Genomic DNA, 14,753 nt, shown 5'->3' on the forward strand with positions numbered 1-14,753 from the left:
ATGTGACACCAAAAGCTCTTATGCTCTAAAATTGCAGATCTATACACGAAAAGAAGCAGGTGCCGCGCCAGAACGAAATCAGGGAATGCGTGTGGTGTGCGACTTGACTAATGATTTGAAAGGTCACAATATTACTTGCGATAACTTTTTTACATCGTACAATTTAGGCCAACTTCTTCTAAAAAGAAAAAATACAATACTGGGGACTATAAGAAAAAATAAACCAGAGCTTCCAGCACAAATTGCGAATAAAGAAGTTCATAGTTCGTATTTTTACTTCACGCAAGATACCACTGTTGTTAACTATATTCCTAAAAAGAATAAAAATGTTCTTATGAGTACTTTGCATCATGAAAAGGCTATTAGTGACAGAAATGACAAAAAGCCCCAAATTATTTTAGATTATAATTCCAGTAAGGGAGCAGTGGATTAGATATACTCTAGATCAGCTTGTTGGTACATATACACGTAAGAGAAAGACAAATCGCTGGCCCATGATTGTTTTTTATAATATGCTGGACATTTCTGCCTACAACGCGTTCGTTTTATGGACATCAATAAATCCCCAATGGAACACCAATAAACTTACAAAACGGCGAAATTTTCTTGAGGAATTGGGAAAAACACTGGTGAAACCACTTATCCTTTCCAGGAAAAATTTACCAAGAACCAAAGACTCACAAGAACTGGTAAAAAGGACACGAGCAGAAGTGAGTAGAGAAGATGGAAATTCTAGTTCGTGTGAACCGTCTATGAACAATTCAACTCCACCTGCTAAACGATCACGCTGTAAATGTTGTTCTAAACACGATAATAAGACTAATATTTTATGTTGTATATGTCATAAACATATTTGTAAAACCCATTCTTTTTATTACTGTCCCAGTTGCAAACTGAATTAAATTTTGTAGATATTTTTTATTAGGCTTTTCTGGCTAATGAAAGAAAAAAATACCTTTTATTTTTGTTAATAAGGTTTAATTTACATTAACAACATCATTTTTGTTTAATTAACCATAATTTTTTGTTAGTAAAGTTTTGTTTAGCACTATTAGCTTATTTTATTTCGATTAAGGAGCGTAAGCCATAGTTGGGTCATATTGACCCGAACAGTACATTTGTGTAGTTGAATCGAACGGGACAGCAGGGTTAATACGTTTTTTAATTTATTTTGCTTCATCTGCTTAGAGTTAGGGGAAGGTGGGGAATAGTGACTAATTAAGACAAAACTGTTATAGACTGTTTGCTATAGCTTTTATAAATTTGAAACTTATAATATGGACATTTAGTTCATTCAGTGCACCAATTACTGCTTTAAAAATATAAAATATGTACAAATATTTTAAAAATACATATTTTTGAAACTCAAAAAATTCGGATAATATCGATCACTCGTTCAGTTTCGTGCAAAGCTTCGATAAATATTTTTTCAGAGTACAGATTGAAGACTAGGGGAGACAAAATGCAGCCTTGCCTCACTCCAGGCATGATTTTCACATAGTCAGTGTGTTCACCTTTAATTCTCTTATAAATTATCTTTGGGGACAATTTTAGGAGACACTGCGATGACTCTCGAATATTAAGCACGATGTCTCATGTCCTTAAAACTTCTCTTAGAATCATTCATACACGAATTTAAAAGAAGTGTAAGTTTCAGATGATAGAAAATATCCCCAATATTTAAAAACAAGAGTCTTCAACCAATGTATACTGCCTGTCCTTACCTACGGTTCTCAAACTTAGACGTTTACAAAGGAAAACATGGAAAAAATAGCAAAGATCCAAAGAGCCATGGAAAGGCAAATGCTGAACATTAGGCTATCAGACAAGAAAAGAAAAAAGAAAAACGCAGATAGCAAAACTAAAGTGACACCTTTATTTATTCCGGTGCCGCGACAAAAATTGTAGGAAGCCAGACTTGAATGCATTGTGTAGTTATTTAGCACTAAAAGAATTGGATGATCTTTAAAAGCATTAATATGCCGCAGAAATGTTTCAACCATTCCAAGAAAAGTTGTTCCGTTATCCACCGTGATTTGGAACATCTGTATATAGGACCGTTAAATAAAATACCTATAAATAAAAATAGGTGGAATATATTGACCTGAGGCACTAAAAGCGCATACTAGCTTCGTGGTTTGTCCTGGTTCACCACTGGTAATTGCATCAACTTGTTTCTGGCCTTTGGTAGCAACAATTTTACAGGAAATATGAACATTACTGATACCCGTCTTTAAAAGAAGTGTGAGTTTCAGATGAGTGACACTCAATTCGGATTTCGAAATAGATTGGGAACACGAGAAGCTCTTTTTCCATTAAATGTGTTAACACAACGATGTAGAGACATGAATGTAGATGTATATTATGCATGTTTTATTGATTATCGAAAAGCATTTGACTGTGATAACCATCAAAATATGATCTCAGAACTATATTGACACCAAACGGCAACAATTAAAACAGAGCACACAACATTCAAAGATATACGAATCCGACAAGTTGCGCCTTATCACCACTATTATTTAATCTGTATTCGGAATCTATATTCAAAAAAACATTAGACGAGGTTCAGGGTAGAATCAAGATTAACGGAACCAGCATAGACAACATCATGTACGCTGATGACACCGTCCTAATAGGAAGCAACGCACAAGAACTACAGAATATAATAAATGCGGTAGTTCGTCATAGCGAAATATTCGGTTTACAACTAAATGTTTCCATAACTAAATTTCTAGTATTTTCCAAGATACCAAACGTAACGTAAAAGATTTCAAACGTACATTTGTACGCCAAGGGATAAATAATAGAACAGGTAACTTCCATAAAATATTGGGGAGCAAATATCAACAACCAGTGTAATCCAAAAAAAGAAATTTAGTCAAGAATCGAACAAGCGAGGAAAACACTCATGTCAAACAGGTTTTTTTTAGTCTTTATAGAGGGGGGGTCTGGAATCTTCAAAAGACATCTCAGTCCAGGACGCCGCCTGACTAACTTTAGTGCAGGATTCGTTCTTCGTACTCCCGGCGATAGTTCCCGAGGTACTTTAAAAGGCCCTCTCGTCGCCGAATCTACGCCGAACGCCTACCTGCTAAACCAGACCCTCCTCTGTCATCCAGTGATCCGGAAGTGGCCACAGTCCACCCAATCTCTTATGTTCGGTATTAACATTTTCGTCCACTGTGCCACATCTTCCGTGTTGTTTCATTCTTCTTGCCATCTTTCAACTGACGTTTCCCTTTCCTCTTTTCTCTCGGCCACAGTAAGGTTTGGGCCTCTTCTCTCATAAAGCTCTTTTCTTTCCACCGCCAAAACATGCAACGGAACACATCCAGTGATGGTCCATAAGGCTGCTGCAGACACAGTCCTGTAGGTGCATGCCACTCGCAACAGACTTGTTCTGTCCACTCGTGTCATAAGAATCATATAGGCCATTATCTCTACCGCCTCGCTCCAGACTGGTGCCGCGTAAAGGACGATCGACTGTACAACACCGTGTAAGACCCTCCTCCTTTCGGATTTGGGTCCTCCAATGTTCGGCATCACCCTTTTCAACGCAGCCGCACCATTCTCAGCCTTCCGCACCACCTCCCGGACGTGCTCCCCCCATTTTCCATACTGGTGCAATGTCACTTCTAGATACTTTACTTGTTTCTTGGGTGTTAGACATGCTCCCTCAGATTTTATTTTAATATTTTGTCTCTTCCTTGTCTCTTCCTTGTCCCCTTCAGAATGATGGCTTCGGTTTTCTCTTTCGCAAGTTTCTATCCGTGCTGCGTCATTCATTTCTTTACGACGACGCCTGCATTTCGAACCCGGTATTTGAGATCTGGCTCATCCCAGACCACTACCAGTACAGCGAGGTCATCCGCGAATGCGAAGGGGGTTGTACCCTCTCCGTATTCACAGTGCATAACCCTGTCATATGCTAGATTCCATAGCGTAGGGCCCAAGACAGATCCCTAGGGTACCCCGGTCGTCACGTCCACGATCGTGCCCTTTTCCACCATAATCCTTCTCTCGGACAGATACTCCGCCACCACATTCATCAGGTAACCAGGACATTCTCTCTCTTCCATTGCCTTCATTACCTCGTTCCACTGCAACGTATTGAATGCATTCTTAACATAAAACAACAGCAGGGCCGCCCAGCGATGTTCATCCCCTCTGTTGTGCAATGCTTCGAGTACACTCATGATTGCATCAATCATGCTTTTTCCTTCACAAAAACCAAATTGTCTCCGAGATAAACCACCTGACCTCTCAATCATGTCATCTATGCGTACTTGCAGCATCCTTTCATACAGCTTACTGATGCATGGAAGAAGACAGATGGGGCGATACTTTTCCCTAGCTTTGGGAAGCAGTATTAACCTCGATGTCCTCCAAGGCTCAGGAAATGTTTGTGCTTCCAGCAGTGCATTCATGTGTTCCAGAAGCCACTCAGGTTCCACCCTTCCTAGACCCTTCACCGCCTCAGGTGGTATCTGATCTAGTCCGGGGGACCTACGAGTCTTCAGTCAACCCAATACTTCGATAAGTTTATCCATGGTAAAGGGTACAGCCCGCTCAGCTCCTTCATCCCTCCATACACCATGACATCTGCCGTCCGGAAAGAGCTCTCTTGTTACCTCAAGCTTCTTGTCCATAGGCATTTCGTAAAGAGAATACGCATGGAACTTCTTCATGACTAAAAAATAAGTCAAACCATCTAAGAAGATGGTTTGACCGCTTATTCACAAAAATTTTTCGTACAGCAGTTTCTAAAGCTACAATTGCCATTTGGATCTCCAACCTTTGGAGGAGACGGCACAGTAAGATAAAAAGTTCATTTATTGTTTTTGAAAGTTGGTGATATATTCTTTTAACTGAGTTTTTTTTATTAATCTGAGTTTTCTTTATTAATATAACTAATAAATTACCATTTCGAATAAAAAATGTATTCTATGAATTAATTTGATGAGTTTAGGTCCTGTCCCTTGAGTCTGGCGTGATGTGGTCTCCTTCAGTAAAAAAGTCACGTGCTCCCCAACCCATTATGCAGGAATTGGGGCGGTTGGGCCTAGGAAAATTTTGTATCTCACTAGCATTGTAAGCTTCTCCCACACTGACGTCACAAGATCATGTCACCCGTCATCGTCAATTGACAGCGTCACTTCTTCTTCTTGTCGTCTGTCATCCCTCAAACGTGAAGATGGCGTCAATTCTTCTTTTTTCGACTGTCACAGTGATTTTTCTATTTATTTGCGAAATCGGTGTTCACAGTTCTTTATTATCTGCCAAAATATTATCTGTCACTTCAGATATGGAAGCTTTGTCAGAGGAACATTGGGTATATAGTGTCTAAACGACTTAACGTACAGAGACGCACGATCCATAGCTGATAACGTATACGACATAATATAATCATTCTTTTGATATGTCCAAAACAGCCCTCTCTCATGAATGTAGCAGGAATTGGGGCGGGTGGCTGAATTTTGTAGTGAACATAAAACTTAACTGTAACAATAAAACACTAAAAACTTTGTTTTATTGGTACATTAAATGAATTTCCATCAAGTAACGGTCGAATCCATTAATTATTTAAAACTTAAATGTTAAAAGAAATGTCAGAGCGAGAAAAGAGATTAAAAAATCATTTTCATTTATGTAATAATATCAGTAGTTTCAAGGTGTAAGAGTTTCATGGTAGTAATTTCCATAAGTAATGGATAAACAAATTTAAGTAACCCAAAATTTAAACAAATATGCTCTTCGTAACAATAACAGCAGTGTTACATGGGATATAATTGGATTATTTCTGGTGTAACAGGATAGTAGTAGATCGATGAATGTTTGTTTATTTTGAAAATCGTGTACTGACAAGAGCCAGTTATGTAGTATTATGTCAACACATAGCTATATTCAATATCCAATATACATTAGTCCAGGATTTGACGGGAGAAATAGTAAAAACCTCTGAATTTGTGCACAAATCCCAGTTTAAAAGGAAGACACTATTTTTTGGAAATTCTTTAAAAAATTCCGATTTTTTCAAAACAACTCAACAACTAAAAAGGACAGATATTTTTACTAAAAATTTTTTTTTGTTACTACAAACTTAAAATTAAACGACGTAGGATTGCTTGAAGGTTGTATTCGCATACGTTTCGCTCCATTTTTTTCCATTTTTTTTTTTCAAAACTGAATCTTCTAAACTAGTTAACCTTTGTCAAGTGGTATAGTTTTACAATGTTTAATTACTAATAAATAAATATACCTACTCTTACACTTCGTAAGTATAGTAAGCAGTGGCGCACCGAGGGGGGGGTTTTGGGGGTTAAACCCCCCCCCCCCCCAGGACCCTATTCCGACACTATTACTTACACATTTTAAGGTCTCAAAATGGAGGTAACACCATAAAAAAATTTTGATGACCAACCAAAACCCCCCCCAGAGGCAAATTCTAGGTGCGCTACTGATAGTAAGAACAGCCAAACGGACTGATAGTCCATTAAAATGGTACATTTTTATGCCTTAGCGTACGTTTCTTCCTCCTCCTCAGTCCTAGTCCCTTTTGGGATGTGATAATACCATCAGGCCTTTACAGTTTTTTCACGATTTTCCTACATCCTTCCCTGTCCTGGGCTAGTTGTTCGGCTTCATGTAACCCTTGATTAATCAATATTTTTGTTTGATCTACCCAACGGCTTGGATATCTTCCCCTAGGTCTCTTTCCTTCAACTCTACTCTCGACTATCGGTTTTTCCATTGTACCTGTTCTTCTAGCAATGTGTCCAAAATACTGCAAATGCTGTTGTATTTGTTTAAGCAATCTATTCTTTACTTAAGTTGTTCTAATATCGATGAGTTAAAGATGATCAATCCAGGATATTCTTAATATCCGGCGGTATATCCACATTTCAAAAGCGTCTAGTTCATTTTTATCCGCTTTTTTTAGGGTCCACGTTTAGGATGCGTATGTGGCTATGATAAAAATAAGTGCCCTTACCAGCTTTAATTTTGTATGTATTGTTATGCTAGAATTTTTCCAAATTGTTACCAGTTTCATCATAGCTGTTCTAGCAATAGTCAACCTTGCACGTATATCTCTGTCACACACTCCGTCATTTGTTATTAGGGACCCCTGGTATATGAAACTATTTACTACTTCTTCTTCTTCTTGATGTGCCTATCCGTTACGAATGTTGGCGATCATCATGGAAATCTTTATCTTATCTGCAGCAGCGCGGAAAAGCTGCACAGATGTTGTATTGAACCAGATTCTGAGGTTCTTTAACCAAGATGTTCTTCTTCTTCCTGGACCGCGTTTTCCAAATATTTTTCCTTGCTGGATGGCTTGAAGGAGAATATATCTGGATTCATTTCGCATAATATGTCCGAAGAACTGTAACTTTCGAGATTTGATGGTGGTCAGTACTTCTCGATACTTACTACTTACTAAATCTTATTAGATTTACTACTTAAAAGCCCCCAGTTTCTTTAATTTTAGCTTTAGTTCATATATTTCGCTTTTCTCTTCCAGACATCTCATTATGGCTTCCATTTCTTCATGATGACACAAAGTGTCATCAGCATATCTCAAGTTACTGATTTTTTGACCTCCTTCTGATATTCCACCCTTCCATCCGTCTAGTACCTTTGGCATAATGTGTTTGCTATAGATAATTCACAGAGTTGGCGAGATTATGCATCCCTGCCTCTGTTCTGAAATGATTGGAATGGGTGTTGTTTATTTTTACTGTGTACTTATTATTTTCATTCTTCTCATTGCGCCGTCTCCTTTCGAAGGTTGGCGATCCAAATGGCAATTGTAGTTTTGGAAACTGCTGCGCGGAAGATCTCTGCGGATGAGCGGTCGAACAATCTCCTTAGGTCTTTCAGCCACGAGTTCTGGCGTCTTCCTACTGATCTTTTGCCCTGTACTTTTCCTTCCAGTATAACTTGAAGTAATTCATATCTTTCGCCTCTCAGCACATGACCCAAGTATTGCATTTTCCTCTCTTTGATTATTCTTAGTAATTCTTTTTGTTTACACATGCGACGAAGTACCTCAACATTAGTAACTCTTTGTACCCATGGAATCCTCAACATTCGTCTGTATATATACATCTCAAAGGCATCTATTCTTTTTTCTATTTCAGAGTCCATTGTCCAACTTTCACAGCCATACAGTAAGACAGAAAAAACGTAACATCTGATCATTCGGTGTTTGGGAAAGTATGTACTTACTGTTTCTTTCATATTTTTACTATTAATATTTCTGTTACGGTACTGTAATGTGATCTAAATTCAATACTGTATCCTAACGACTTTTGTTAAATATATTGTTTCCTGTTAAATTGTTAAACTGGTTGTCTCATGTATTATGTTAAGTGCGGAGAATTTGACTTCCTTTGTATTCTGTGTCACAAATATGCACACAAGTGTACGGTTTCGTATTACTGTCTCTATTAACTTAAATTATCGCATTTTAAATCACAATACAATAGGGTGATTTATTGATGTACCCTCTTCCACCCAACGGCCAGAGGTTCTTTTCTGACCTGCAATCTCACAACACTTCATCCCCAGACAACGAACGAGACAGACCTAGTGCGTGATAGGTTCTTCGCCATCGAGCCTGCCGGCGCCCCGACGTGGAACCAACGAGATTTCCTGGGCTACGATTCCAATATTTCAAAGGGTAAGTCAATATTCTTTGTACAGACAATAATAATGAGTAAGACCAGTTAATTTCCTAATTTATTGACAGTTATATTTGCTATTTTTCGCTAATTGATTTACAAACAAATTTTTTTCCATTTTTTCGTTATTATTATTTATCGAATATCATTTAACCAGCGACCTCATTAAGTTTTATACAAAACATTCGGATTCTAAGCTGTAGACTAAGGTCTGATCTTGTAAAAAAAAAATTATATATATAATATTATTTTCATATAGACTTCTAATTAGTTGAATTAAGTGGTGGGGTGTTCCCATTTCCGCTCGTATGGACCATAGCTGCTGCAATTTGACTTTATCGAAGGACTTTGTGTAATCCACAAAGCACATAAGCATAGAAGTATTGAATTCACGAGTTTCTTCGATTAGCTGTCTGACATTAAGAATGTGTTTAATGACATTAAGTGCGTTTCTTAGAGGACGCAACTTTTTTTTTTGATGTATTGAGAGGTTAATTATAAGCTTAAGTTCAAGTTTGTAAGGTCTCCACACTTTTCTCCCTGCCACCATCAGATTTTATCAGATTTTATCAGATATTATTTATAGCAAATTAAAAGAAAAATAAAAACAAAAATACCTTTAATAAATCATCAAAGAATGGAAATAACGAGTATTTTGAAGTGCCTAAACACTTATTTCCTAGCTAGGCCATCTTCAGGGCTATGCTGCAATACAACCATGATATTCTTTTTTTTTTAAAGCCTATCCGTTGCGGATGTTGTATTTTGCAAAATGCTGCTCTGAAAAGATTTGTGGTTGTTGTGTTGAATTACGTACGCAGATTTTTCAGCCAGGAAATTCTTCGCCTTCCTGCTTCTCGTTTTTCTTTCACTTTTCCCTGAAGAATTAATTGCAGCAACCTATATTTTTTGCTGTTCCTTATGATGTGACTGAGGTATTCGATTTATGCAGTCGATTTAATGCACTTTGTAAGTGGTTTGTGTCTATGACTGGGTTTCTACTGCTGCTGCTATCGCAGTGTCATCAGTGTATAGGCCTAATAACGATCTGATATCAGTAGGGATATCCACTGTGTAGATGATGTACAGATAAGGCAAGAACATCACTCTCTGCGATAATCCTGCCACCCAGGTTTCAACTTAAGACAGTTTTGGGCCTATTCAAACTCTGAACCTTCTGTTGGCTAGGTACGATGAAAGAAGACATGTCATCACTTCACTGCAACCATATCCATTTATTTTATACAACAGACCTTCGTGCCAAACTTTGTCAAAAGCCTTACTGAAATCGAGAAAGGCGGTTGCTGTGTCCATTTTTTTATAGAGAGCTTTTTCATAGCTGTTCTCTTTTAAATTCAAATTGCGCTTCCGAAATGGTTCCGATAGCCTCGGATTCTTCTGTGAGTCTAGCGAGTACGACTCTTAAGGGGTTCTTTAGACAGTCCCCTACATTATATGTAATAAATATCTTCTTCTTCTTCTTCCTTCTTATATGTAGGCTTTAAAGCCTGTTTATTCTTGAATATTAGCCTCCTAAATTGTTTAAATTATCGCATTATCTTTTTCTTGGTCTGCCAATACTACTTAGTCCATTTGGTGACCAATCTCGTGCTATTCGTACTATCCTACCCTCTACCATTCTACTAATGTGTTCGTTTCACTCCTGTTTCGGTTTTGTCACCATTCATTTATGTCTTCTTTAGTGCATGCTCTTTCGCTTCCCTCTCTATCCAACATACTTTTACCTGTTATTACCAATGTTAATATAGGTCTAATTGCTGCTTTATAGATTCTTGTTTTTCTGTCTTGTCTTAGGTGTTTATTCTTCTAGATTGTGTCATTAAGAAATATTAGTTTTTGTATAAGTTTTGTCATCTCTAGGGTTATACTTTTTCCTCCGTGTGTTAGAGGTTTGTTATTCCTTCTGGTCCTAGTGACTTTCTATTTTTGAGTAAATTTATAGCTATCTCTACTTCCTGAAAACTGATTTCTATTTCGTGTCTTAATTCAGGGACGTTATTGTGTTGATTATTATTTTCCTTTTCTTTAAACAGTTCCGTCAGGTATCTTTCCCATTCGTTTGCTAGCCTATTATTGTATTCCTTCAATTCTGCCATTTCTTTCTGGCAAAAAATATCAAGAAATCCAATTAGAGCTCGAATTTCGTTTTTAGTAACACAGTGTAACTGATTTTGATTAATTAATGTTAATTGTGTCATTATTATTATTAATTATACATAAATAATTTTTGTCAATAAGTTAATTTTTTTATACGCATAAAACTAATTTAAGCTAAAATATAAAAAGACAACTAATATTGCCAGAGGCTTTCCACAAAAATTATATATTAAACCAAATCTTTTCTTACCACAGATGTTGCAAGCGTATACCAGGAGCCACAGATAATACTCCATTTGTAGAAATCCTCCAGCAAACCCACGTTCCGCCAATTAAAAGAAAATTATTTCAAAAACACTCATCGTTGACATTTGTGTCGCAGCGTTGAAAACTTTTATTTTTAATGAGTTCAGCGACATGTGTCGGGGATACGGCAGCCATTTACAATACCCTGGTTAGATGAGGCGGAATATCAGGAGCTGCCTAATTATGTTGACAGGTTGAAAGGGCGGTTTCTCAGCGAGCAGTAGCTAATTCAAGAGGACCTGAAAAAGAAACATACTACGTCAAATGAACGTGGAAACTACCGTATACCTTTCGGTGTAAGTAGGTTTGACAAAAGACGCGCTATGCTTAAATAGGTGGGTATAAAGATTATGTTAAATTTAGCTTTATGTATAAAACGTATAAACCAAAAATTTATGTTTTATTATTTTTTATATTACATTAGATAGAGTTTCATTTTATCATTATTTTTAATTAACATAGTTAGGCTTATTTTAGAGATTATTTATACAGTGTGGAGCACCGAAAACGATACAGTGGCATTTACTGGCAGATGATTCCTTTTTTGAAAAAACGCTCGGACCCGTCGATTTTGTTTTCGAGGGGGACACAAAATTGGCATAAAATCACTTTAACATTTGCAGCCCCTTAAGCGGGGGTGGCATCATCCCTAAAATCTTAAATGAAAAGGGGGGTCGAATGATCCAATATTTGAAAGGTCTTTCAACTCCCTTTATAATGATGTAAAATTCATGTATTCAATTCAGTAGTTTTGGAGATTTATTGATTTAAAGTTTAAAGTAGACTTTAATAGGTACATCAAATTAGTTTGTACTTCTTTCAGAAGAAATTTGAGTAAAAGCATTTTCTTGATAAGTAAATGCTTTTATTTACTACGCCCATGGTTTATTAATAATAAAAATAGCAATTGAAGTGTCCTTTGTGACAAAACAAGTTGTTTCTTGAAGAAAGATAAGTAGAGAATGCCACGTACTTATTTTAAATAGGAAATAGTACATTAGTTTGCGTTTGATTTGACCAATCTTGTAGTTAAAATATCATTTATTGCTTTATACATAAATTAACCATGGTATATTCCACGGCAGAAAGGGTTGAAATTATTGAAATATTTTTCGGAAATAATCAGTGCGCTAATAGAACAGCACAAATTTTTAATGAGCGACATGAGAACAATTATGTGCACCGAAAATATGTTCTAGAACTTGTAGCTAAATTTCGGGAAACTGGATCAGTCGCCAATAAAAAACGTAATATTGAAAATTCTATAAGGAACGAAGCAACAGAAGTGGGGGTTTTAGGGCAAGTTATTGTAGATCCTACATTAAGTACCCGCAAATTGCAAACTTCGTGTGGTGTTAGTCGACATACTATCCAACGGATTCTAAAGGCCCATAATTTTCATCCGTATAAAATTCACCTTGTACAAGAACTTAATGAAGACGATTTTGATAAGCGATTAGAATTTTGTGAAGTTATGAGTGAACGAATTAAAAACGATGAACAATTTTTATTTAACATTTGCTTTTCCGACGAATGTTCCTTTTTTTTAAATGGCGAAGTAAATCGTCATAATTGTCGATATTGGTCGGACTCTAATCCCAGAATTTACCATGAGGTACACACACAGCAGCCACAAAAATTAAATGTTTGGGCTGGCATTTTTGGCGATCATTTGGTTGGTCCTTTTTTCTTACCTGGAAATTTGACTGGTGAAATGTATTTGGAATTACTTCAAAATGCCATAGATCCTGCGCTAACAGATATAATTGAAAATCAGAATGATGGTCGATACGTTGAGAATATGTTGATGTTCCAACAGGATGGTGCCCCACCACATTACGCATTAAGAGTTCGGCATTATTTAGATCAGACCTTTCCAGGTCAATGGATTGGTAGAAGAGGTGCCGTTGAATGGCCACCAAGATCGCCAGATTTATCACCTTTGGATTTCTTTTTGTGGGGTTACTTAAAAAGCAAAATCTATGCTACTGAGCCAACATCCTTAGAAGATTTACGACAAAGAATTGTGAATGAGTTACATCAAATTACTCCTCAAATATTGCAAAATGTCCGGCAACGTTTTCAGCAAAATCTTTATTATTGCATGGAAAGTAATGGTGGTCATTTTCAACATTTACTCGGCTGACAGGTCAGTTCATTCTTTAGTTTTTAACAACTTTGCTGCTATGTATTGATCTCCTCTTACGATGATGTATTTAAACTTTAAATCAATAAATCTCCAAAACTACTGAATTGAAGTACATGAATTTTACATCATTGTAAAGGGAGTTGAAAGACCTTTTAAATGATGGATCATTCGACCCCCCTTTCCATTTAATATTTTAGGGATGGTGCCACCCCCGCTTAGGGGGCTGCAAATGTTAATATGATTTTATGCCAATTTTGTTTTTTCCTCGATATCAAAATCGACGGGTCCAAGCGTTTTTTTTTTAAAGGAATCATCTGCCAGTAAATGCATCTGTTTCGTTTTCGGTGCGCCACCCTGTATAATAAAGAAGAACACGGTATATTAACCGCTCAACACTTTAAGCCGAGTAGGTAAACAATGTTTAACAAAAATTATTAATCTGAGATATCTGGCGCTACATGTTGACTGAACAGCTGAACAGCAGCAAACCATTTACAATGGTTTTTAAATAGTGGCATATTAGTTATTTAACCAACAAGTGTATTAATAAGGGCGATTAACAATTGAGATATTTTAACGCGTTAGGGGCATTTAATCGCCATTTTAATTCACGAGGTCGTTACAAAACTTTTCCGTCGACCGTACTTTTCAGAAATAAAGATATCTGAGTTTAAATTTTTATTTACTTAACGATAAACAACAATTTTTTCAGCTTTCAATAACTTTATTTAAAGTTTAATTTTCCTTAGTGGTAGTTTTATTATTGTAAACATTAATATTCAAAATAGTACAATTACTGAAATTAAAGGAAGGTATTGATAAATGATTATCTGCTGTATAGCATTCTGACAAATTTATATTTAAGTCTTCTTGGACCTCCGTAAATTCTGTGATAGAAGAAGAAGCGGTGGTGCTGAAGGAAGTACTTTGATATTGTTTAGGTTTAGTGGTATTTTGTCCCAAGAGTTTTACAGCCACCTCAAGTTTATTCTGCATAGAATTATCTATATAACCTTCTGCTACAGCAGTCGATTTCCAGCCACCTAGTCTTGCTAAAAAGTCTGTACCACTGTCAACAGTATTGAGGCAGAAGAACGTCTAAAACAATGCCCAGTGTAGTGATGCGGGTGTTCTAATTTTAAGAATTTAGCAATAACGGAAGAAATTTTGGAAAACGTATTTATGCCAACTGGCTGTGTGGAACATTTGTTATTTTAATAAAAAATGAAAAATCCTTTATGTGGTGTGTGTGCTGGTCTTAAAGAAATATATTTTTTGATCTCATTGAGAATGGTATTTGCTTTGTTATCTACTATGGTAAATATTCTATTTGTGTGTGTTTTTGATACTTTTATTGTGACAAGAAACTTTCACCCCAAGTCTTGAACGTTATTTGTTTATAATTTCAATAGTTCGTCCTTTCTTAACGCGCCAGCCACTCCGAAAATCAATGCAACCTACAAAATGAAATGTTATGAAATACGAGTATT

General features: G+C 36.5%; 1 protein-coding gene across 1 annotated transcript in view; it reads right to left on the reverse strand.

Annotated features, from left to right (window-relative positions):
• Positions 1 to 14,753, reverse strand: part of LOC140448248 (uncharacterized) — a 190,067-nt gene that overhangs the window by 105,533 nt on the left and 69,781 nt on the right. The window contains exon 2 of the mRNA XM_072541352.1: positions 11,059 to 11,353. Within this exon, the coding sequence (XP_072397453.1) occupies positions 11,059 to 11,104 (46 nt within the window). The 5' untranslated portion in view covers positions 11,105 to 11,353. The remainder of the gene's footprint in view (positions 1 to 11,058; positions 11,354 to 14,753) is intronic.

Source organism: Diabrotica undecimpunctata, chromosome 8 (assembly GCF_040954645.1).
Source record: "Diabrotica undecimpunctata isolate CICGRU chromosome 8, icDiaUnde3, whole genome shotgun sequence".
NCBI lineage: Eukaryota > Metazoa > Arthropoda > Insecta > Coleoptera > Chrysomelidae > Diabrotica > Diabrotica undecimpunctata.